At 36.5% G+C, this 26,818-nt stretch overlaps 1 protein-coding gene across 4 annotated transcripts in view; it reads left to right on the forward strand.

Moving 5' to 3' along the window:
* The first annotated feature begins 1,177 nt into the window (after positions 1-1,177).
* Positions 1,178-26,818, forward strand: part of Vps8 (VPS8 subunit of CORVET complex) — a 247,054-nt gene continuing 221,413 nt past the window's right edge. For all 4 annotated transcript variants that reach the window (XM_076868965.2, XM_076868966.2, XM_076868967.2 and 1 more), the window contains exons 1-5: positions 1,178-1,265; positions 13,195-13,429; positions 14,188-14,256; positions 20,863-20,993; positions 22,904-22,997. In XM_076868965.2, coding sequence (XP_076725080.1) covers positions 13,277-13,429; positions 14,188-14,256; positions 20,863-20,993; positions 22,904-22,997 — 447 coding nt within the window. In that variant the 5' untranslated portion in view covers positions 1,178-1,265; positions 13,195-13,276. The remainder of the gene's footprint in view (positions 1,266-13,194; positions 13,430-14,187; positions 14,257-20,862; positions 20,994-22,903; positions 22,998-26,818) is intronic.

Below are 26,818 nucleotides of genomic sequence, written 5' to 3' on the forward strand. Positions count from 1 at the left end.
ATGTTATTTACAGTGATGACTGTAAAAACCAGTCTGTCCTAAAAGCTTTCATATTTCTTCTGTAGTAATAATAGAAATAAATAAACATTTTAAAGATATCTCCTTTATTTGGGAGTGCGTTCCTTCTATATTTTTGATTTTATGATGCATTTTTTGCAGAGCAATGTTGATAAATTAGAAAATAATAGTCTTTAGTATGCGTAATTACTATCTTTAGTGGCAAAGTAAAAAATTGACAATTCAGTGTTCATCTTCAAAAATTAAATAATTTTTTTTTTCCTTACTAGCTGCAAAACCCCAAAGTCAGTGAATCAGCTATCTTTTCTGAGCTGGCTGAAGGTAGGGTTGCTTCCAGAAGACCAAGTGAACTCACTGTCATGGTTTAGATGAAAGGTGTCTTCCAAAAATTCACGTGTGAAACAATGCAAGGTTCAGAGGAGAAATGATTGGGTTTTGAGAATCTTAACCCAGTCAATGAATTAATCCCCTTTAGGGATTAACTGGTAACTGAAGTGGGAGGGTGTGGCTGGAGGAGGTGGGGAATTGGGCGTGGCTTTGGGGTATATATTTGTATCTGGCACCTGGAGACATTCCTCTCTGTTTCCTGATGATCTTGTGAGCTGCTTTCCTCCACCACACTCTCCCGCCATGATTTTCTGCCTCACCTCGAACCTCTAGGAATGGAGGCGGCCTTTTATGGCTTAAGACCTCTAAAACCATGATCCCCAAAATAAACCTTGCCTCCTTTACAGTTTTTCTGTTCGGGACCTTTAGTCACATCGGTGAAAAAGCTGACTAAAACACTGACCTAGGGTTGGAAGAGATTTTCTTTCTCAAGGAGTGGTACTTAAGTTTCCCAGGGCATATATAATCTACACTATTCTGGAGTCTAGCAAGTGTGCAATAGTATTGTCTGAAAAAACTACGTACGTGCCTCAATTAAATAATATTTTATTGCTAAAAACTGCTAATGATTGTGCCTTCAAGTGAGTCATTTCTGCTGGTGCAGGGGCTGGTCTCAAGGTCGATGATCTGCGCTCCTCTGACGTTATCATTCATTGAGTCCTTATCCCCAGACAGTATATCTCTAGCCCTTTAAATAGGGGCGTGGTTTAGGCTCGCGGACCGCCCAGGAGAAAGCGCGCCGAGAGGAGGTAAGCGGAAGCCTGGCCACCGATGGTAGAGTACTGCGCATGCTTGAGGCTAGAGCAGGGGGCGGGGTCACGTGAGTCTGGAGTCCTGGGCCGGAATGGCTTCAAGCTCAGGTAACTAATCTCTTGAGAGCCGGCCATCAGGAGGGGACCCAGAGACCGGTTGTATCGCGGGTGGGAGGGCAGCGCGCGTGCCAGGTCGCTGAGCCCGGGTCTTCCCCTCCGCGCGGCAGTGGCGCGGCCTCAGGAGCTGACAGGGCAGCCCCTGATGGGCTAACTGGACTGGGGCCACCGGCCAGGCAGGTTGACTCTGGGGCGGAGGGGCGTGTCTTGTGTTTGGCCTGGAACCGGGGCAGGCAAGTTTCCACTGGTTGGTCCAAACGAATCGAGGCTATGGGGCAGGCGCGACCACTCCCCCGACTGTGAGACTTTACGTGGTGGGTGACCCTTCCACCCTCTTCCTCAGGCGGTGTGCAGCCCGCCTACCGCAGTGGAGGTGCCTATCTTACAGGATTGCGGTGTGCTCTTGTGAGGCTGGTTCCAACTCTGTCTCTACCTGCAAGATGTGCCACAGAGTGAGCACAGCAGGTTGAAAGGTGGATCCCTAAAGTAGAAGCCACCGCTATGCCTTTTCTAGTCCTCCAGGTGTGGCACTTGAGGAAGGAAGGAAACCGGAAGGAAGTTCTATCTCTGGTACTTTTAACTTACAAGAAGGAAAACCCAAAATGTTTGGGTGTACCAAATGAGTAGGGTAGGATGGGATGGGGTAGACATGGCTTTGGATTATGGGAAGACTTCTCTAAATTAGCAGGCCCCTTTGGTCCCTTCCACTCCCTAGACTAGTTTTAGAATGCACAGTTTTCTACACTGCCCATTCTACCATACTCCCTCCCCAACCAAACCAACAAGGAGAGTAAGCATAGATGTTAGCTGTGGTGTTACTGTATTCTAGATGTCTGTGTTAGTGAGATAACTACATCTGAGAGGTGTGTGTGTGTGTGTGTGTGTGTGTATGTGTGCTTATAAGACATGGGTTTGCTTACGTTAGATTTAAGCAGAGTAGGTACTGAATCTTCTGGCAATAACTGGCCTGTCCCATAGAATATACAGTAAAGATAAATGGGAAAATTTTCATTTACACTATTGGGTTTCATATGATCAAAGATACATAGTTACATATGAGATAATTCTTTGCAGATCTACTGAACAATAGTATGTTGACTTTTGTTTCTGTTTTCTTTGTATCTGGACCATCAGCAGCAGATTAATTTTTTCTGTCTTCCAGAATATTGGGGTATCTTGGTGATTCTTAGCTGTATCCCACTGTTCCATAGACATTTCAACCATATGACACCAAATGTGAATTTTATGTGTGAAAGTAAAGCCTTTTGAACTTAATAAAACTTTTGATCTATTTTTAGGTTTCAAAAAGTTTAGATGGCATCTTTTTTTTGATCTACAGTTTCAGGTGTTATCTGTACATATTTTTAAGATCAAACTGCTCCATTCTGAATTGAGACCTGAATTAATGTTTGAATTGTCATCACTCTATGTAGACATGATAAAAGTGCATTCTGTGTTTTAGTCAAAAACTATAGATTTGCCTGGGATTTTTCACTGTTATGAATTTGTTAGATTTTACTCTGGTAGCAATCACACTTTTCAAGTTAAGGCTTTTTTCTGTTACTAATGACAGAAACTCAATTCAAAGGAGCTTAAACAAAAAGATTTATTGGCTCAGAAACCAGGGTAGGTCTAGGATTTCACTAAATCACTAACTGATGTTCTTCTGTGTCTCTTCCTCTCCAAAAGAGGATATCTAACTCCTCAGTCCCCATCTCTGCTTCTCTAATTGCAAGTTTCATTCTATTCAATTACGTAAGCGCATGAAAGATGGACTCCAGACACCTCCAGTATCACATCATCCAAGCTGTGTGCCCTAGAGAGAAAACTGCCTTCAGTGTTTACAGATTCCAAGGAAGGACCCTGATTGGCCTGAGTAGACTTGAAAATATCATATGCCTGCTCTTCTGGCTAACGCTGATAGGATATTTCATTGGCAGCACCATCAAAATCACATGGTTGGAGTAGAGCAGGAGCGCCTTCCCAAAGGAATGGTGGTAAAGGTGCTAGGATATTTTAACCTTTGTTTTTCCCTCTGCATTTCAGCAAGAAGTTTCTTCTTGCCTTTACCTCCCCTCTGCCCACAAAAGAAGAATAAATTTTGTGACTACATTCTTCCTGACATCTACCCAAGAGAAATTGAGATGATAATTTAACTAATTGAGGATTAATAAAGAAGGCCACAAATCTACTCAGCCTGTAACTTGTATGGAATCCTGTCTTTGAACATTTAACAGATAATTCACAAACACTAGTTATGTGTAGAAGAAAAGGGAATATAAGTAAGCTTACACAAGCCTTTTATGATTTGTAGGAGGAGACCTTTGGGATTGGGATGGATCTTTGAAGGAAGATTCTTATAATAGGGACTTATTAGAAGCTGGAAAAAAAGTCATTTTTTCTCTTGTATTAATTTCACTCATCACCTCATACACATGTTGATATGAAATTGATACATAATGTTAGTACTTGGACTTAATGTAAATATTTATAGTCTTTTTACTCTGTACATTGTGATAGGGAATCAGATCTTTTTTTTTCTAGACTGGGTGCTACTGTGGGTTGTTTGTGTCTGCCATTTGGTAGTACTAGCTTAATTTAACACTGTGTATGAGAAGATCTCAGGTACCATTCCTTCCTTCCACTTTTCTTTTTAACATGTATTATTCTTTATATACTTTCTAAGTTTTAAATGACCACTCTTTTCTTTCTTTTTTTTTTTAAATTTTAATTTAATTTTAATTTTTGGTGATGCTGGGGATTGAACCCAGGGCCTTGGGCACGTAGGCAAGCACTTTACCACTGAGCTATATCCCCAGCCCCCACTCTTTTCTTTTAAACAATTTTCCAAGAGAGGAGGAAAAGAAACAGTTTTTCATAGACTTTTTCTTAGTGACAGCTGTATGCACTTTGGACTATTGTTACCTAATGGGAAGAAACTTTAGGACCAAGGAAACAACTTATCCCAATCTATAGTGCCATTGCATCTAACACAGTCTGTTTTTGAAGTTCCTGGGTAAGATGAAAATTGATATGCACAAAGTACTCCTGAAAAATATCTTGGAAAATTCAGTACCCTCAAAGTGCCCCGAAAAGTAGTCATATCAGAGACTAAAATATGACTTCTCAGGAAGTCTGGCACAGCCAGTGTTTGCTCCACATTGGAGTAGCATGCTGTTTTTATTATGTTTTTTTTTTTATATATTTTTAGTTGTAGTTTATTTATTTATTTTTAGGTGGTGCTGAGGATCGAACCCAGCACCTCGCATGTGCTATGTCAGCGCTCTGTCATTGAGCCACAACCCCAGCCCCTGCGTTTATTATTTTAAAAACAGATAAAGTAGATTGCTTGTGTATGAGGCATGCAGAAACAGACTGACCAAAAGAACTGCAGATGTTCACCTCCTTTTTTGTACTTACTGTGAAGCATACAGTTACTAAGTGGAAGTACCTGACTCTATGTGAATCACTTTTTTCTTGTTTTCTATTTCTCTCTCTCCTTACTGAAGATAATAGTTGAATTCCCATAAATTGAACAGATGTGTGATACATTTCTACTGCTTTCATGTATGAGCTAAATTAATGTGAAAGAACATGAAATATTTAAGATTATTGAGTTTGTGGCATACTATACATGAGCTAAGTGATCATTAAAAAAAAAAAATTATTCTTAGCTGGGTAGTGGCACATGCCTATAATCCCTGCGGCTTGGGAGCCTGAGGCAGGAGGATTGTGTAAGTTCAAAGCCAACCTCGGCAACTTAACGAGACTTTTTCTCAAAATTAAAAACAAACAAACAAAAACAGAATGAGGATATGGTTCAGTGTTTAAGTACCCTTTGGTTCAATCCTGATTATCCCCCTCCACACACACAAAATGATTCTTAGGGATCTAAAAACAAACAAGCTCTTCTAGGTGCAAAACAATGGAACTTTTGCAGGTGGAGGTTTGTTGGAGTAGAGTGATTAATATACCTTATAACAAATACCAAATAATCAGAACTTCTGTTTGAGGCTCTGGAAGCCAGTGTTGCGGGGCTGTTTTCATAGGGAGAGGAGGTTGGATGAATAGATCAGTTGATGAGTTCCCATGTAATTAGGCACTGGGAAAATGTTGGTGAACATGGCAGATCTGGTCTTCACTTCCTATATGCTAGTAGGGTGGTGGTGGTGGTAGTGGTGGTTTGGACAATAAAGAAATTATGTAATATGATAACTGTGATAGAAGAGAAGAATGTGTTGGGTGCATATTAACAGGGAGTCTGGTCAAACAACATCACAGATTTATTTCTTTAAGAAATAGAATTTTATTTTTATTTTAATATTTTTTATCTTTTAGTTGTGGTTGGACACAATACCTTTATTTCACTTATTTATTTTTCTTGGTGCTGAGGATCGAACTCAGAGTCTCGTACATGGGAGGCGAGTGCTGTACTGCAGAGCCACAACCCCAGCCCCAAGGAAATAGAGTTTTAGCTGGTAAATATGACCTGTAGTGGTTGACAAGCTTGATTACAGAAAAGTAGAACTCAGTTGTAATTTGGCTTATTATGACACAGATTCCTATATACTATGAGTCAAATAATGTCCTCTGAAGCTTAACAATTACAGGTAATAAAACTCATGTTTAATTTGTAACACAGGTGTTATTCCTGTCTCCCAATTCTGTGTTAGTAAGCAATTTTAAAAATTCTACATAGAATACAAGTTATTGAACTCAGTGATGTGGAAATACATCCCCATTTTTATTGCATAGTTGGGGAGAAAAGATATAGTCATATGGTAAATCAACTAACAAATCAAATTGAGAAAGTAGATACCTAATAGAAGTTAACTCTGTATTGTATTATTTTCTTCACAAACCAACCACAAGCAAACCAAAGAATTAGAAGAGAAATACTTGGATTAGGAACGCCAGAAAGGAAGTTAACATATTACATTGTTTCCATATCATGTTTTCATGAAGAAAGCATCAAGCCAGTTTTGAAGAAGACATGCTTAGCCAGGTGTGGTGGTGCACACCATTAATCCCAACTAGAAATAGCAGGAGGATCACAGTTTCAAGGCTAGCCTCACAAATTGGTGAGACCCTGTCTCAAAATAAAAATAAAAAGGCTGGGGATTCATCTCAGGGATAAAGCATTCCTGGGTTTAGTCCCTAGTACCAACAGCCCTAAACAACAACAACAACAAAAAGACATGCCTTCTGGATTGGGCTATGGTCAGGGAAGGAAGAAGTGATTGGCAAGTCCCATCTGAACAGTGCCCACAAGGAATGAAGGAACTTAGACAAATGTAGAGGAAAAGGAAAGAGCAGGTGAATCGGCTTAAGATGACATGGAAGGAAAGTGGGAGCGGTTCATCAAGGATTCCGACTCCATGTAACTAGTTGTGAAGGAAGGAGGAAGTAGAGAGGTCAGATGTGTGGAATCATAATCTCAGAATTTGAAATTTTATCCTGTAGGCACAGGGGATCTTTAAAAAAATGAAACTAACATGTTACATTGTTTCCATATTATATTTTCATGATATCTTTCTGTCACAATGTAGTAAATTTTAAAAATCTGATTTCCCTGTGATATGAAAATTATCTTATAAGGACATGTTTAGAAGGAAAAGAATGTCAGAATGTTAAACAGGATCCTGGAACTTGAGAACAGTTGGGAATGTTTGTCAGTGTAAAAAACTGGCCAGAGTTCCATATTGACCTAGTCCATTATAGGTCACATTCTAGAATTCTTACTCAGTCAGCTAGTGTTATAATGGGGTCATTACTGTTTATATGGGACATGTCTTTTTAATGGTCCTTTATTATTAATTAGTTGGGAATTACCCTATTAATTCAGAGGAAATAACCTTGGGAATTATTAGGATGTCAGATAATCTTAAGTCTGGACTATTATTAGTTTAACTGCATCCTTGTTAATAATGATTCCATGGCATACATTTCCTATTAGATTAATCTGTTTTCATTCTAGGAGAGACTAAAAAATAGTTATGTAAGCTATTGTGTTGTCTGCAGGTCTTGTGTAGTATGGCATTCCCTTAACTTTAAAAACATTGGATCATCTGGTGATTGGGTGAAGAACTCGTTGTAGAATTCCATCTCAACAGGAAGAGATGAGTAGTTCAATGTCAACCTTTGTACTGGGACAGTTCTTAAGTGATATCTGAAGTAGCATCTGCATCAAATGTGTTATATTAAGCATCATTTATTAAGCATTTCATCATTGGTCTGTATGTTGGAATGAAGAGCTTGCTCAATACGTATGAGTGCAACACCAACTGTCAAGGGAGGTGTTAGTATTTCAGAATGTTGGAGATGTGGTCAAAAACAAATTAATTGAAGTTTGCATATTCATTTCCTATTGTTGCCATAACAAATTGCACAAATTTAGTGGCTTAAAACAACACAGATTTATTATATTATGGTTTTGTAGTTCATATCTGGCTGACACCTGTCTCACAAAAGTCAAGGTGTTGGAGCAGGGCTTTGGTCCTTTTGGGAGGCTCTAGAGTTCATTTCCTTGTTTTTTTTTTTTTTTTTTTTTTTTTTTTTGTTTTTTGCTGTTTCTAGAGGTTGCTTATGTTCTTTGGTTCTTGGCACCCTCAAAGCCTGCCATATAGCAGAAGCTGACCTTGCTTCTCTTGATACATTACTTTCTCAGACTCTGTGATACTCTTCAGTCTCCGTCTTCTACTCTTAAGTACTATATGATTATGTTTGGCCCCCCACATGAATAATTCACAATAATCTCTTCATCACAAAGTCCTAATTTAATCACACTTGCAAAATCCCTTTTGCTATGTAAAGTAACATATTCACATGTCCAAGGAACTAGGACTAGCATCTTTTGACACTGTCATTCTTTCTACCATAGGTGCAGCCATAGCTCAGTTAATTTCTGAAAAATTCACAGAAGCTGCTCTAGTGATCTGTTCTTTAAAAAAAAAAATCTGAATAGGGTAACTTCAGGTCTATTTGGGCTAGAAAAATTTGCTAACAAGAAGAAAGACATAGCTGCTCAAAAGTGACTAAAGAAGAGCTAAGGAAGACGATATGGTTGACTTCAGTGATAAGGTGTAGACCAGTGTTGATGTGAAAAAAGACCAAAATGTGCATTTAGAATGAGTTAGCAGTATAAAACACTTCTCAATATCACAATTAAAGGTTTTTATTAAGTGTCTTTGATGACTTTGCTGGGGACTACACTAGTCTTAGACAAACCATCATTCAGCTCATGAAGAAATTGCTGATGTGACATCAGAAGAATCTGTAGGATACACTTGGCACTTTTGGTTAGACCTTTACAGAAATACTTGATCTTGTTTTGGAGTCTTTAACTTTAGAAGAATTTGGAAATCTTGAGGAAATTGTAAATGATAATAGCTAATGTTTCTTGAAAATTATTTTGTGGCCAGATATTATTCTAAATGCTTTACAGTCATTATATTACTCATTCATCATGGTAGCACTGCAAGATAGGTAGCTGTATTCCTCAGAGTCAGGACTCTTTGAGTTGTGACCAAAAGTAAAAAGAAAAAAAAAAAGTGTGGTAGAGGAGAGTATGTAGATTTATGTAACCAAACTGCCAGAAGCCGAGTAGAACTAACTTCTTGGAAGACTAGAATCTGGGTCTTGAGTAATGTCGGGATTCTCTTTCCTCCTTTTCTCTTTTAAAACATTGATTTCATTCAAGGGAATCTGTACCTAGAATATAAATTCTGTCAGTAGAAGTGGGCCTCCAGTGATAGATGCTTCCTAGGTGTGTAGTTGATAGGAGTTCGATTAGTGACTTCTTTTTTTAACACAAGAGTGTTGGGTGGGCAACTAGGGGCTGCTCAGTTTAGAGAACCATGGAAATTGTTCTTCCTTTTCAGTTCCATTTTAGTGAATGCTGATGAAGGACTCTGTCTGTATCACATTCTCCGTTTTACTAGGGGAGTTTTGACTGGAGCCTACACATAAAGTGTATAGTTTAAGAATAGCACCTCATCTCCTTTTCCAGGAGATGAGGTGCTTTTCTGAGCAGACAACACCAATTTCCACACTTGTTCCATTTCACAGATATAGGAATAAAGGGATTCAGAAAGGGTAGCCAAATTGACCAAGATCCCTGATAGGAGCTGGTAAAGTCTAGATTCAAACCTGGTTTTAGTGTACTGTTTGGGTTGTGTTCTTTGCTCTTTGTTGTAACATAAGTAAAAGAAGCTCAGTGAGGTAAAGTTGGGAATGGAGTAGACATCTGTGACAGAATGATATTCTTTCTTTCTTCAGGGAATGCTTGATATCTTGATACTTCAAGGGATGTTAGTGTTCATAGATGCTGAATTGTTATTTGGTCTTAAAATGTCTTAACTTCAGAAAGGAAATGAAAAGAACCAGAAAAATATTGTTTTCATTTCTGAGTTACTTTGAAAGATAAATGTGAAGCATTAAGCATTTTAAATTATTAAATTATTTAAATAAAAGTTTTTTTCTTTATGCTCATTTCCTTAAAGAACTGTAGAAGAATAAAACTTTTAATAACTGTCCTTGAGAGCCACTGACTGTGAATTATATATGTTTGTGAATAATTATAGCTGTTTTGCTTAATGGGACTATCAAAAAGTAATTTGTCATGAACCAATTGAGTCTTCTTTGAAGAAAGGCATATAAACATTAATACTGCTATCTCGCTTGGTTCTTTGCTAAGGAACAGTACATTTAGTACTTGATATTGAAAAGATAACTTTTAAATGTTGCCAGATACAGAGTACCCTCAGTTACGTCTTCTAGGAATGTATTGATGGCATGTGCTTTGTAGGACAGAGCATTAGTTTATTTTCTGAACCATGTCAAAGAAATTAGTATACATTTGGTACTAGAAAAGTTAGCTTCAGCTCTTGAAATATCAGTTTTCATGAATCTACATATTTCTACATGGTAGTTATTAATTTCTTTTAATATGATAAAAATGAAACATTAAAAAAGGGAAGTTATAGGTGCTAAAACAATGAACCTCATTAGATAAAATTATTAATGAGTTTGGGGCCTGTTACTTAAAAGCAACTAATCTTATTTAGCTTTTATTTTATATTTTTCACAGTACTAGGGATTGAATCAGGGCTTTGCACATGCTAAGCGAGTACACTGCCACTGATGAGCTACATTCCCAGCCCGTCATTAACTATAAAATATTAAGTTATCTCAATCGCTGAATTGTTGCCAGTCCTTTTTTTTTTTTTTTTTTTTTTTAGCTTTAAGGAATAATGAACCCTATGAAGGGTACACTGTGGGGCTAAGGGTTAGTGGTAGTAATGGTGAGTATACCCCCGTGTGCAGAGTGTAGTTTGAAGAAGCTTTGCACTGAGATATGCTGGTTGTACCACTCCCCATCCTTGGGGGATACCTTCCAAGATCCCCACTTGATGCCAGAAATTGTGGAGAGTATTGAACTATGTACACTGATCCCTCAGTGTTCATGGGGGACTGATTCCAGGATTCCCCAGCTAACTGATACCAAAATCTGTGGACACAGGGGTCCCTTATATAAAATAATGCAGTATTTGCAAATAACCTACACACATCCTCTTGTATACTTAAGTCATCTCTAGGTAAGTTATAATGCTTATTAAAATGTAAATTCTATGTAAATAGTTGTTATATTGTTAAAGGAATGTTGACAAGACAGAAGCAGATTTTTAAAATTTACATATTTGATCTGTGGTTGGTTGAATCCATGGATGCAAACTCTATAGATATGGAGAGTCAATTGTACATACAAACATATGATAAAGTTTAATTTATAACTAGGCACAGTAAGATTAATAACAATAACTAATAATAAAAGATAACAACTATAATAATATGCTGTGATAAAGTTATATGAATGTAGTCTCTTGTTCTCAGAATATCTTATTTTACTCTACTCATCCTTCTTGTGATGATATGATATGGTACAATGCCTATATGATGAGACGACATGAGTTGAATGATGAAGCAATTATCCCACATTATGGTGATAAGCTTTGTTGTTTAAGGTGCAATAGCAAAACTACTACAGATTTCTTTTTCCTTCTTTGCAATGTCATAGATAGATTTGTTATTACTGTAGTTCTTAGTGACCTTAGCATATTTGTTGTTGTTGTTCCTTATTATGTCAATAACTTTTATCTTCACTTAAAGGATGCACCTAATGGCTTCTCTTTGGCATATTCAGGTTGCCAGCATCACCACTCTTGTTCTTTGGGGCCATTATTAAGTAAAATATGGGTTCCTTTGATAAAGCATTGCAATTCTGTGATTGTTGATCTGATAACCAAGACAGGTACTAAGTAACTGACAGGTGAGTAGTGTATGAACTGTGGATACACTGAACAAAGGAATGAATCACATTCTGAGTGGGATAGGTCAGGATGGTGCGGGGGTTTTATTGCACTATCCAGAGAGCAAGCAATTTAAAAACTTACTATTTTTTTTTTTTTTTTTAACTGGGGATTGAACTCAGGGGCACTCAACCACTGAGCCACATCCCCAGCCCTATTTTGTATTTTATTTAGAGACAGGGTCTCACTGAGTTGCTTGGCACCTCAGTGTCGCTAAGGCTAACTTTGAACTTGTGATGCTCTTGCCTCAGTTTCCCAAGCCACTAGCATTACATGCATGCGCCACTGCTCCCAGCCATGAATTCTTTATTTCTGAAAAATTTCCATCTAATGTTTTCAGATCAAAGTTGACTATAAATAACCAAAACCACAGACTGTAAAACTGGATAAGGGGAGAATACTGTACTGTGGAAAACACCTAGATTAAGGGCTGGGGTTGTGGCTCAGTGGTACAGTGTTCCCCTAGCATGGATGAGGCCCTGGGTTCAGTCCTCAGCACCACATTAAACACACACACACACACACACACACACACACACACACACACACATTAATTAATTAAATATATTGTATCCAACTACAGCTAAAAAATAAATACTAAAAAAAAGAAAACACCTAGATTAAGAAACATACTAACCTTTATTTTTATTATCATTATTACTGTAACCTTGTTTCTGTTTTCATATTTTTATTTAATTCTAAATTGGCACAACTAAGTGGATTGAAAAAAATTAAGTCTCATAGCCTAATTGCAATACTACCTCAAAACATTGAAAAGAATATTTAATATTATTAAACTTATACAGATTTTAAAATACATTTTTAGTTTTTAGAAATGATAATTTTGCAAGTATACCAAATTATCTGTGTTTTTGATAGATCATAGGGTTCTGTTGTTTAGAGCTGTGAAATATTTAAAAAAGGTAAGCATGTCTAGTTTTCTTTAGTATTTTATTTTTTCCTGAAAAAGTCGATGTTTCTCTATGACTGTCTTTCTTTATAGAAACCTCTGGTAGAATGTGTAGTTATTTTATCCTGGGGTCTCCTGTAATATGTCCGAACACTTAGGTATGTTAGTGTTGTATTAACTAACTAGGTCTGTGTTCTTGGTGTCTATACTAAGTTCCCTGAGGTATCTGTGGCCCCATGTGGACGCCAACCACAAAGCTGGTCTATATCCTTATCTCCAGGGGAATGAAGAATTACCCTGAGATTTGGGAACACGAGGAAGGTATTAATTGTAGCTCTTGGCACAATTGTACCTTCATGCTATTAGACACATCAATCTCAGCCATATTAATTCATGACTGCCATTGTAACCAGTTTCATAACTTTGGGTGGTGGACCACTTCCCAGGCTCCTTGAATCAGAGTTAGTTGTTCCTTTTTTATGCTCTTGTGGGAACTCCTCCCCGCCCCCATATTTTACCCTGTACTTCAGTGTCAGTTTTTCTTTGCCTATGACCAGATGACTGAGTGAGGTCTGACCAAGTAAGTCTTTGGAATGTCCAGTTGACAAATCTAAATGATACTTTTCTTTTTGTTTTAAAAAAGAGATTCAAATCATTGCACTCTAAAGCCAAAAAGAAGACGAATACTTGCTTGGATTGGTTGAATACGTTTATAAAAAGTAAATATGGAAAATGAACCAGACCATGAGAATGTGGAACAGAACCTTTGTGCCAAGACTACTGAAGAAGAATTGAATAAGTCTTTTAATCTAGAAGCTTCACTTTCAAAATTCTCTTACATAGATCTGGACAAGGAACTGGAATTCAAAAATGATCTGGTAAAATTTTAACTCTTGTCAAGTGATGATTTTAATCAAAGTGTTGGTTAGAGAGTACTTTATGACCCAGATATTCTTAATCTGTCTGTGGACAGTTTATTGAGATACTGTGACTTTTTGTGTGGTACATTGCAGTGGTTAGAATGATATTCTCGTCATTTGATCTTCAAAGTTCTCACAGCAACATGACAACCCATTTTATAGGTAAAGATTCCGATTTGCAGCTATATTAAATGACTTTTTAAGGTCATAGAGTGGTAGGTTTAGAATTCTTGTCTGACACAGCAACTTTTTCCCCCCATTGGTTGAATATTACATTAACGAGACTCTACCACTGTATTTAATGACAAGTTGCTTGAATTAATCATCTCTCACATAATTTATGAAATACCTAAGAAACATGGTGTCACATTTTTGCATGTTGCTTATGACTTATGTCTAAACTTAGGAAATCAGTTGTTTTATCATGTTTCACAAAGCAGGTGTAAAAGTCCTACAGCAAAGCTTTCTGGAACAGGCTGTCATGATGGTGCATTCTGTGCATACATGTCCTTGATAGTCACTGAATGTATAGATAGGAAAGGTGACAGTTTTGTAACATTTTGATTTTACCCTTCTTGTCATGGATTACTGAGTTGACTGATCATGGTACTTAGTTTGTTTTTTAAATTGACAATGGTTCTAATAAATTAAAACACCCTTACTATGATAAGGGGAAAGGCATCATTTTGTGAGCATTGTTTTTTTTCTTTATTTAGATTGATGACAAGGAATTTGATATTCCTCAAGTTGATACTCCTCCAACACTGGAAAGCATACTGAATGAGGTAAGTAAATATTAATGATCACTGTTATTTTGTAGTATTGATTTTAATACTTTTGGGTTAGTTTGATGTATCTAGATTTACACTACCCAATATAGTAGCTGCTAGTCAAATGTGTCAATTTAAAATTTAAATTGATTACAATTAAGTAAAAATTCAATTTCTCAGCTGCACAAAGCGTATTTCAGGTGTTCAGTAGTCACATGTTGTACTCTAATAGATGGCATGGGTATGGAATATTTCCATCATTGCAGAGAATTCTGTTGGACAGCACCAATCTAGATTGTGAATTTTTTAAGGGCAGAAACCATATCTTGTTTGTCTTTATTTCTGTGCCCAGCACAATATCCAACACTTGGCAGAGTTAAAAAATATATCTTATTAGGACTGGGGCTATAACTCAGTGTGGTAGAGGGCATGATTAGCTTGTATAAGGCTCTGGGTTCAGTCCCCTGCACCAAATAAATAAATGAATGAATATAAATACATATTTTTCTTTTCTTAAGTGAATTGAAATACTAAATTTATTTTACTTTTAAGATTTGTTTATGTACTCTTAATGATTAGTTATCTCTATTGGTGATAATCAAATAGCTCATCCTCTAACACTAAAGAGCATTTTGCAATCTTAAAGTGTGCTTTATCATTCTTCTACACAAAGGACACAAATGTTCTAGTATTTATTTTATGAAGAATGTGTTTATTAGGAAGTTTTTTAGCTTTGAAATGGTGTTATTCTTTACTGAATTGGCAGATCAAAGGGATTTATAAGAGTACATGGTCAGTGACAATGTCTGTTGTTATGTACTATTAACAACTCTTCAGCTCAGTCTTTTTGACCTTTTAAAAAACTTTCTTAAGACTTTTCTTAGAGGTTTCAGCTTATAATTTGGGAAAGACTGTATAAATCTATTTCAGATCTATAGTTTTGTTTTCCAAAAGATGAGGATGCAACTGTTCCCCAACATAAATGCCCACTGATAACTGTATCTCTGAATGGATTGAAGCTGTCTGTATTCCTTCTTCTTTTTTTTTTTTTTTTAAGAGAGAGTGAGAGAGGAGAGAGAGAGAGAGAGAATTTTTTTTTTTAATATTTATTTTTTTTTAGTTATCGGCGGATACAACATCTTCGTTTGTATGTGGTGCTGAGGATCGAACCCAGGCGGCATGCATGCCAGGCGAGCGCGCTACCGCTTGAGCCACATCCCCAGCCCCCTGTATTCCTTCTTTACCTGTACTTTTAGGGTTGTAGACAGTACTTCGTAGAATGTAAACTACTTTCTTTGTGAATTGTATCTTTTATGGCTTCCATTTCTATTTTCTACATCAGATTGATGTAGCTGTTACTTTGAATTTATTTTAACTTCAAAATGTTCTGTATGATCTATATTGAGACTTAAGCAGTTTTATTTTTAACAAAGGTGGCATTGGACCCTGAAAGAGTATCCTGTTACAGTGAAATGTTCTTTATTTATTACTTTCTAATATAGGGAAATCTTTTCATTTAGAGATGAGAAGATTTAGTAAGTTTTGTTAACATGGTCTTAATCTCATTCTGATTTTAATTATCTTACCAAGTGTGAAGTGAAAATAATTTTGGAAGACTGTATATGATGCCCTATTTGTACATCTTTATATAATGTTGGCAAAGAAAATAATGCTCATATGAATAAGACTGTAGTTTATACTGAAGACAAACTGTCCTTGGACACCTTCTTATCTCTGAGTAACAATAAGTACTGTCATTAGTGGTTTACTGAGAAGATAATACAGTTATCATCCAAAGTGTAATTTGGTGCATGGTGTGTTTGGGGCATGGTGTTAGATGCTGGGCTTATTAAGTGCTATATGACTGTGTCCTTGAGAGAGAAATGGGATTGGAAATTGGCCAGTCTTTATACCTCCAGGGAGTTGGGCAGGTAGATAAGTAAAAGAAAAGATAGTTTCAATTGTAGACCATTATAAGACTATAGGGGAGGACAGTTTTAAAGAAGATTAGTTTAAAAAATGAAAGGAGCAGAAATGTAAATAAGTCTTTGCTCTAGGATACACAGATGCCTGTGTTCTATAATGTTCATTAATACTAACTTGAAGGGAGGCTGGAAGAAAAAGATAGCCAAGATATTTTTAAAAATGAAAAGTTAGAGATTACCAAGACATCCTAGATCTAAGAACTTAGATCATGAAATAATATTGTTAGGCCTGTCATTCTTTGAAACTCTGTTGTCTCTGAGGTTTTTAATTTTGAAATTCTATTCTTTACCCATAACCTCCTCCTACCATTTCCTTACTTCTATTAAACTTATTCTTTGACTTCATCAAGACCAAGTCTCTTGATGCTTCCTAACCTCCCAGTCTCAGAGTGGTCCTGGGTTTACTTTGATCCCACTTTCTGATTGTACAGGCAGAAGTGTCTTCTTGAGCTTTTTATTGAAGTATAACATACATACAGAAAGGTGCACAAATCATAAGTGTACAGCATGGTAAATTTTTCACAAATGAAACAGCCTTTGTAACCAGAATTCAGATAAAGAAGTGAAACATTACCAGCATCCCAGGCTCTTCTTATATTCTCTCTACTACTGTTCTAACTTTTACCATTGATTGGTTTGCCTGCTTTGAACTTCATATCCATGGGATAATGTACTTTTGTACACATACATGTGTATACATGGAATATATACTCTAGTGTGACTGACTTATGTTTTTAGGTTCATTCTTTTTGGGGGTGGGTTAAGGGGGTTACCAGGAATTGAACCCAAGGGTTCTTGACCACTGAGCCACATCCCCAGCCCTGTTTTGTATTTTATTTAGAGACAGGGTCTCACTAAGTTGCTTAGAGCCTTGCTTTTGCTGTGGGTGGCTTTGAACTCTCAATCCTCCTGCCTCAGCCTCCCGAGCTGCTGGAATTACAGGCATGAGCCGCGGTGCCCAGTTCATATTTTTGTATGTAATTGTTTATTCATTCTCATTGCTGTATAAAATTCTTTATGTATATTACATTATGTATTCATTCTACTTTTTTTTTTTTTTGTATCAGGGATTGAACCCAGGGGTACTTAACCACTGAGCTATATCCCCAGCCCGTTTTTTAAATTTAATTTTGAGACAGGGTCTTGCAGATTGCTTCCAACCTCCCTAAGTTGTTGAGACTGGCTTTGAACTTGTGCTTCTCCTGTCTCAGCCTCTTGAGCCTCTTGGGATTACAGGTGTATACTACTATGCCCTGCAGAAAATATTCTTATTCATGGATTTTGGTATCTATACACATGCATACACACACACACAAAAAAAAATTTTTAAAAAACATGCATTACATATTACTTTTAGGCACATCCTTAGGATAATTGGTAAGTCATCAGATATAGTTGTATTCAGCTTTCATGAGTACGGCCACCATTTTTAAAAGTATTTGTATCAGTATATACTTCTGGGAGCAATATATAAGAGTTCTGATTACTGCTTACATACTTGTCAGCTTTTGAATTTTTCTTTTTCACTTTGGCCTTTCAGTTTTACAGGTGTATAGCTTTATCACATCATGTTTTTAATTTGAATTTCCCTGAAAACTAATGAAGATGGATACTTTGTCATATGTTTTGGCCTTTTGGATATCTGTTTTACAGATTGTCCTTAGTCCAGTTAATTCTCTTGAGTTTTTTTTTTTTTTTTAAAGAAAGTGGTTTAGGGCTGGGGATATAGCCCAGTTGGTAGAGTGCATAAGGCCTGGATTCAATCCCCAGTACCACAAAAAAAAAAAAAAAAAAAAGAAAGTGGTTTATTATATATGCTAATAAAAGCCCTTTATTAGATACATTAGATATATTTATTGCAAAAATCTTCATTGGTTCTATAAGATACTTTTTTGCTATACTAATGTGTATTGATGAACAGAAGTTCTTAATACAGTTCAACTTATTAAACTTTTCCTTTATGGTTAGTTTTTATGTGTCATGTTTATGGAAATTTTGCTAATTCCAAAGGTCATGATAATATTATCCTATTTTGTCCTAAAATTTTTATTGTTCCACCTTTCACATTTAGATCTGTGATTCATCTAGAATTTTGAGTGTGTGTGTTAGTGTGTGGAGTCCACTAGCACCATTTACTGAGGGGAGTATTATCTGTGGTGTCACCTATGTTATAAGTCAGGGGATTATGTGTATGTGGACCTGATTCCATTGGTGTGTCTATGCTTCCCCCAATATTACATTCTAATGCTTGAACCTTTATAATAGGTCTTGATATCTGTTTTCCAGCTTTGTTATTCTCCTTTGAGATTGCTTTGCTTATTCTTGATCTTTTGCATTTCCTTTCAAGTTTTAGAATCAGTTCATTGATTTACATACACACAAATTATCTGAAATTTGATAAGAGTGTGTAGATTTTACATATCAGTTTGGAGAAAATTGATTACTATGTGGCAGTAGCTTTAAATTCAATCTTGACATCCTGAATTCTTTTATTTCCTTTACTTTTTCTTTCACTTATCCTATAAGCCTGGCTTAACTTAGCTAATCTATTTTCCTTAATTATGTCCCCAGGCTGCTTTAGAAAATCAAATAAGGTTTTAATTGACTTTCTTGTTTAAGACCTTGGTGTTGCAGTTCTTATTTTTGAATTATTTCCTTTCTCTTTTCTACAGCAATTGTTTCAATCTTTTATAGTTCTCAAGTAACATAATGTGTCCTTGCCAGTGCTAACCCTTTTCTTAGCAGACTTATGTGCAGAGATATCTGAAAAGAAGTTGTAAATAAAGACCTAAACCTGAACAGAAACATTGGTACTAAAAACAGATTTTGTAGTATTTTTAGCATAATATGGTATTTAAACCCATAGGTATGGACAAGGTTAATCAAATAGAAAGTGTGTGAAGTGGGGAGAGAGCTAAGACTGTAGTTTTGGGGGAACAACAGCTTTTAAAGTTTGGCTGAGAAGAAGCTAGACAACATGATTGATAAGAGTCCATATAAATTGGAGAAGAACCAGGAAAGAGAGATCTAGGGGAGATTGAGATCAACCAGATCAAGGGGAGAGAAATTTTTAAGAAGTAGGGAATGGTCAACAAGGTTAAATAGTGCTGAAGGACAAGAATCTGCTAACTGAAAATAGGCAAGTAGAATTGACTATTACCTTCCTCAAGGTTAGTAATCAATAGCTTGGAATGAATAGAGAAAATGGGGATCAGATAAAGGAAAGGGAGGGGGTAGGAATAGGAAAGATAGTAGAATGAATCAAATATAACTTTACTCATATATGAGTACACAACCAGTATAATTGCATATTATGTATGACCACAGATTGGGATCCTATTGGAATGGGTTGTACTTCATGTACGTATAATATGTCAAAATACACTCCACTATCATGTAACTCTAAAAACAACAAATAAAATTTTAAAAAAGAAAATGGGGATCAGTATAGATTGCTTTATCAAACACATTGATTGGAAACGTAAGGCCAGAGGTGGATCTGCTGAAAGAGAAGAAGATAGGATTAGAACATTCTTCTTTAATATCTGTCACTCAGAATTGCTTTATCTGCTATTTGTGTGTTTTCTTATCTCAGTCTGTGTTCTCACTTTTTGCCTGTTGCTCAAGCTGGAAACCTTGGAATCCTGTTTGTGTTCCCACTTGCCTTTCCTTTCCCCACAATTAAATGGTAACCAAGGACTTTTGATTTTATCTCGATGATGGCTCTTTCATCATTACCTCTCCTGATCTCTGCCACATTCCTAGGCTGGAATTTCCTTTCTTCCCTGACATTGCAGTGCCCTCTCACTGGTCCTTAGTAATCCCTGTGTCTCATTCTCTCCCTCTTACTTTATTCATTTTTCATACTGCCCTTTTTATATCTAAAATATGGTTTCCATCACGTCTCTCCACTTCTTAAAATCTCAGTTGCCTTCCCACTGCCCTCTGTATTTAGCATACTAATTCATTAAATGAGTAATTATTATGTGTTGGGTGTTGTGTACTAGGCACTATGGGTACAGTGGTGAAGAAGATAGACTTGGGCCCTGCTGCCACTTAGCTTAATGGAATATAAGGCATTTTACAGTTTGGGTTTCAGCTTATCTTTCTAAGATCATCTCCAAGTTCTACTGTTTTCCAGCCATTTTGGGCAACTTCCTTTTCCCTGGGCAAAAATTCATAGTATGAAATCATTGTGACTGCGTATGCTTTTTCCTATCCAGAATGCTTTTCTTCTGTTTGTCATATTTCTTATGGTAGACTAAAGTCAGGTGATATTTATTATCTTTTAATTAGCCAATGACTGTTGGTTAATCAGTAAAACATTTGTTCAGGTTTGAATTTGAAGAAGTACTTTGCAGTTAATATCAACCTGCAAAGCTGTTCCTGCTTCTTCTTGCTATAAGAAAGAAGTTTTTGGTATTAACTTTTTGTAGAGAGTGAGATCTATGTGGAGTTGAAATTTAATTCAGGTAGTTCTGTTCTGTGCCTCTCTGGTGAATAAGAATGTGTGGAATAGAGATAAAAGCATAAGTAAGCATTTGAATGCTTTGGAAAAACCCATTAATGCCTATCTGACTTGTTTCATAGAATATTTTGAATTTTGAATGTGTTGTTCTTTCTTCTTCCAATTTAGACTGATGATGAAGATGAGTCTTTTGTTCTTGAGGATCCTACATTGCTAAACATTGATACTATTGATTCTCATTCCTATGATACTTCATCTGTGGCAAGCTCAGATAGTGGTGACAGGACCAACTTAAAAAGGTAAATATTCATGTAAAATCACACTTACGAATGGTTGAAATATTTGGTCATTTAAAATGTCAATTTCTGGGCTAGGGATGTGGCTCAAGCGGTAGCTCGATCGCCTGGCATGCATGCGGCCTGGGTTCGATCCTCAGCACCACATATAAACAAAGATGTTGTGCCCGCCGAAAACTAAAAATAAATATTAAAAAATTCTCTCTCTCTCTCTCTTTAAAAAAATAAAATAAAATGTCAATTTCTTTTTATAGTTTAGAATGGTCTGTTGAACCCCTGTATGGGAAGTAGAAGGTCCATCTGTATGGACCTAAAATTTTGGTGCTGTTGAGGGGGAAGACAAAAAAGTGGGTGCTATGACATGTTATTTGAACCTTTAATAAAAAGCCTTGTTAATAGCCAGAGACTCCCAGCAAAAGTAGAGCTCTTGAAAGGAGTACAAATGAAACATGGCACAGTATTTGTATTGGAAACATGGAGCTTGGTCTACCTTGTCTCCCTTCTGATTCCTGCACTCTACTGCTGCCCTTACTCTCTAAGGGCAGCTTTTAGCATTCTTCATTCCCTTGGAGCGGGTTCAGAGAAGAATCACAAAGATGATTAAAGATTTGGGGAAAAGATTTCTAACTCTAAATAATTTCATTTTTGGCTGCTTTTCACCTTGCAAATTCTTGGAGAAAACATGAAAAGGAAAGAGAAGTGGAAATGCATAATATAAATACTTTATTGAATTCATGTGTAACTTTAATGTTGATAAAATTAGCTGTGTATTTCTTCTCCTTCTCTCAAATTTGCCCTGTCTCAGTCCTATCTTCTTTAGGTTGTTGTTTCTTATGGGGTAGGGATCATTGCTGAATATGTTTACTTGTTCATCACTCTGTACTATAAATAGACAAGTGTTTTTGATGATTTATTACCTGCTTAAATGATGTCATCTTGTTGTCTGTGCAATAAATTCAGAAGCTATTGTGTGACGCCATTGTGGACTCTGCTTACTATTCTGAGCTCATCTCTGAGCTCTTCCTCTTCAGCCACCTGGTCCATGCTTGTTTGTGCTTAGTGTTCCCAGGCATGCTTTATACCTTTACAACTGCACATTTCTGCTTGTGCTTTTTTGCCCAACAGACTCACAGTCATTCAACAAAGCTAAAAGAGATGTTTTCTCTTTTCTACAGCTATCCCTCACATCCCCCAAATAAACAGATTAAACTCTTCTTCATTTGAATTTCCTACTACTGTATTCGTATTTCTTGTCTATTTCATCCTGTAAGAGTTACTTGTCAGTTCCTCTGACTAGGCTGAGGTCTTTGATGGTAGGAATTGTGACTTCCTTATTTTTGTATTCTCAGAGCATACTTTTAGTCATACAGAGTAGATACTCAATAATTGTGGTAAATCACTTTTTGTATGATGATTAGTGGCTGTAAGTGAAAGGTGCCGTTAGCAGGAGCAACAGTGTGTAATAAGTGAGGAATTGAGAAGGTGATTGGTTGAAGAATGGGAATGGTGATCATGGACAGAAGAGCAATAAAGGAGAGAAGGTGTAGGAAGGCAAGTGGAGGTAATAATGACATACAGAACAGGAGTGATCTGTAGGCAACCCTCTAGAGAACAGTAGGTGACTCATATTTGCCATAGTAGTTATGGAGGGCAAGGAGTGGTTTCAGTCAATGAAAAAGGAATGTTGATTTTATTCATTTTCCTGTTTGTGTTTTACTGAGGTTCAAGGTGGGTTTAGTACCCATTGTGATGTGAGACTGTTAAATTCTTTATACCTCTTTAAAACAGCTAACAAATTATAGTGTTATTTTCTGCTTTTGTTATTTTTATGTGTTTTTTTTTCTTTCAAAGCATTGGGACCTTGCCTTTTCAACTCATTCTTCTGTTCTTTCTTAAACATTTTTTTTTTAAAGGAAAAAGAAATTACCTGATTCTTTTTCACTCCATGGATCAGTTATGCGACATTCACTTCTGAAGGGAATTTCTGCCCAGATAGTGTCAGCAGCTGTAAGTATTTTGTTCTTTTCCCCAGCTTTATAACCTGCAATGGCATAATGAAGTAGGAATGAGCATAAAATAAAGCACAGCTCTTCTCTTGGCCTGAGGCTTAAGAAAAATAGAATCTGGCTTTCATGGCTTTTGTGTGATTATTTTTGACTCCTAAGATATGACTACACATTTTGACAAAGAAATTAGTACAGCCATGAAAATAAAGGTCTGCTCAGAGTAGTAGGTATACCCAAATGAAATATGGCCTCAAGCCTAAAAGAAACACTATCTGCCTTTTCTTTATATTCTTTTCTGGTTAGTTGCCATTTTGTGTGTTTGGTTGAAGTAGAGTTTTTAGTCTTTTCATATGGAGAAGTGATTGATCAGAATCTTTGTTTAAAAATATTTTTTTAGTTGTAGATGGATACAATATCTTTATTTATATATTTATTTTTATAAGGTGCTGAGGATTGAACCCAGTGCCTTACATATGCAAAGCAAACACTCTGCCACTGAGCTACAGCCCCAGCCCTGATCAGAATCTTTTACAACCAAAAGTTTTTATTTGAATTCACAAGTCTTTTCATGTACTTATATCATTTATTCTTACAACTTGGAGAGCAGGTAACCTATGTCCTATTTTAAAAATGAGAAGATAGGCTTAGAAAGGTGATATTAACTTGTCTTACATCATTCCATTAGGATGTAGCAGAATGATTACTCAAAAACTGGTGTTTCTGGCTCCAAGTTTAGGGCCTCTTATTTTGGAAAGGAAGTGGCATTGGTGAATGTGGCCATTGTATAATGACTAGAACAGAATATCTGGCCTTTTTCTTTTCTAGTGGTGCTGGGGATTGAACCCAAGGCCTTGTGCATGCAAGGCAAGCACTCTACCAATTGAATTATATCTCCAGTCCCTATCTGGCCTTTTTTGAGAGTGCCAGGTTAATGTAAAAAATATTTAATAGTCTATCAAGACAGTATATATTGATAAAACTTTCCTTTGACCTCAAAGCTCATACTTTTAAGTAATCTTTCAATTCTAGTTTTCTGAATTCAGTGTATATATAATAGTAATACTCATAATGACAGATTCATAACCCAGGAACTTTGATGTGGTTTTATGTTCTTTTCATGGAGTTTAATTGGTATTTTTACATATTCAGTTTGGATGAGAAATAAAGGTTTTGAGGGCTGGCTGTAAGGTCAGTGGTAGAGCACTTGCCTAACATGCATGAATTCCTGGTTCTATCCCTGCACTGGAAAAGAATAAATAAAATAAATTAAAAAATACAGGTTTTGATCTTTCAAGAGGGTAAGGGGTTGTTATAGTGACATTATGACTCCAAAATTCTGTACAATTTTCAGGTTTATCAGAGAAAGTTCTTAGTGCAGACTCCAAAAAAAAAAAAAAAAAAGGTGTTCACTCTGGGCAACTGGTGTATCCTGACCCAGTTTCTAAATCATGAGGTCAGTTTAGAGAGATGGTCAAGCAATGGAGGAAAGCTGGGGGATTGTCCTCCTTTTTAGGTGGAGAGTAACTCATATTTGCCAGAATAGGAACCACCTGTTGAGGATTACATTTCCATGACGTTTTCTGAATTTAATCCTTATGTAGGTGATGAAATTCATTCCTTTCAAAATCAAGATGAACCAGAACAGTCATTTGACCCACCTGTGCAGTTTTAAAAATATTTTGAATAATGGAGACTGAACTAAAACTCAGACACTGAGCAATGATTAGATAAATCTGTTATTTAAAAGGGTTTCTCCTCCCTCTTAAAGAGGAGGGGGAAATTCTAATAAATCCCAGAGTGTTTGCATTCTGTTCTTATTTCATTGCTATGGCTGAGCTCCTTTGGTATGTTAAAATGAAAACTGCTTTTCCTTTGACAGTCATCATATGGTGCCTTCCTAATTTTGGATTACCAGCTCAATTTAAATTGCATGCTTTTCTGTGATGGTTGGTTTATTAACATGTAAAGCTAGTTATATTTTTGGGTATTTTTCCTGAAGAGTTGTTCAGTAGTGCCTTCAGCATGATGGTTAGTGATGTTATCAGGCTGCTTTGAGTCTTGACTGTCATGGCTTTGGAGTTTAAGCATGAAAAACATTTAGGAGAGATGAAATTTTTGGAGTTGTGAACCTCATTCTTTAATTTTGGGATCCTTCTCAAAGTGATGTGACATATCTATACTTAAAATTAATTCAGAGTAACCTTTTTTTAAAATATATTTTTTTAGTTGTTAACGGACACAATACCTTTCCTTATTTATATGTGGTACTGAGGATCTAACCCAGTGCCTCACATGCGCAAGTCTTGCGCTCTACCACTGAGCTACAACTCCAGCCCCTCAAAGTAACCTTTTAAGGTTTTTTTAAAATCATTTTGATGATTAATCTTAAGATACTGTAGATATCTTAGTGTAGTGTATTTTTATAAATATGTCCAGTACATAAGAATCTCCTGAGGTGCTTTTTAAAATGAAGATTCCTGGGTATCACTTTAGATCTACTGAATTATAATCTAGAAGCGTAGTATATGGTTCTGCATTTTAACAGGCATCCCAGGTGATTGTATGCAGTCTGGCTTTTGAGAACCACTATTCTAAGATGTTGCAGCACCAGTACTAAAATTCTGTAATCTCTAAAATGCTTCCCACATCTGTGCTTTTTAGCTTTTGAAGTCAGATGACTTCTGATTTCATTATTCAGGTTCCATTTTGAATAATAGCTTATGCTTTTCATCTGCTGTCTCTTCTTTTTCTCTGTCTCAGGCACAAATAAATCATATATTAAATTTTTATTGCATATTTTTTAATTGTAAGTCATTATGCTTCACACCCACACACCCATCATAAACCTACCTGGTATATGCTTCTCTCCAGAACACTGAATCCAGCAACATTGGTGATTGTTGTTTCTCATGTTTCCATGCACTGAAGTTTCTTAGGTTATTTCCAGGGAAGTTCTTCAAAATTAGGTAATAGATTCTGCCTTCTGAGATATTATAGTAACTAATTGACCACATTGATAGGGTCAGACAAAACAGTTGTTGAAATGATGTAAAGAGCCTGCCCTGGAGGCTGAGTATGAGACATAGTTCGATCACTTACTGAGGAGCCTTGGGCAAGACAGTTAAGCTCTTTGAAACTTATTCTCTTAATTTAGAAAATCAGAATAATACTGACTCTTCTATCTCTCCAAATTTGAGAAACAGTGTAAATGTTTGTGAAATCCACTTGCTACTACAGTGCTGTATCACTGCAAGCTGTTACTATTCAAAACTAAGTTTCAAATAAATACTCTTTTATTTATATCATTCTTTACATTAATTCTCAGGACAACTAACTGAGATAAATGAGGTAGCATTTAGTATTTCTTTGAACAGGAGAAGACAACAAAACCCAGAAAAGTTAGGGGACTTTTCTACAGTCAGAATTAGTGGTAAGGAACTGAACTAGCCCTTAAGTGTTTTACCTTTTTATGCTTGAGAACTGAATGTACACTGCTGGGGTTTTACTTAAGGGTTAGTAGGTAATCTGCTGGATAGGAAATCCCTACTTCAAAGTAGAATGTCTTGAGCATGTTTTCTTTTTGCTGCTGTTATTTAATTTTTTTTTTTTTTGGCAGTACTAGGGATTGATCCCAGGGTTGGTTTACCATGGAGCTATATCCCCAGCCCTGCCCCTCACCCACCCTTGCTAAATAGGGTCTTGCTAAATTGCTAGTACTGACCTTGAACTTGAGATCCTTCTGCCCTAGCTTCCTGAGTTCCTGTGATCACAGAAGTGTGCCACCAACTCTGGTTTCCCTTTTCTTCAGTCTTTATAGACTCC

Source organism: Callospermophilus lateralis, chromosome 10 (genome assembly GCF_048772815.1).
Source record: "Callospermophilus lateralis isolate mCalLat2 chromosome 10, mCalLat2.hap1, whole genome shotgun sequence".
Lineage (NCBI taxonomy): Eukaryota > Metazoa > Chordata > Mammalia > Rodentia > Sciuridae > Callospermophilus > Callospermophilus lateralis.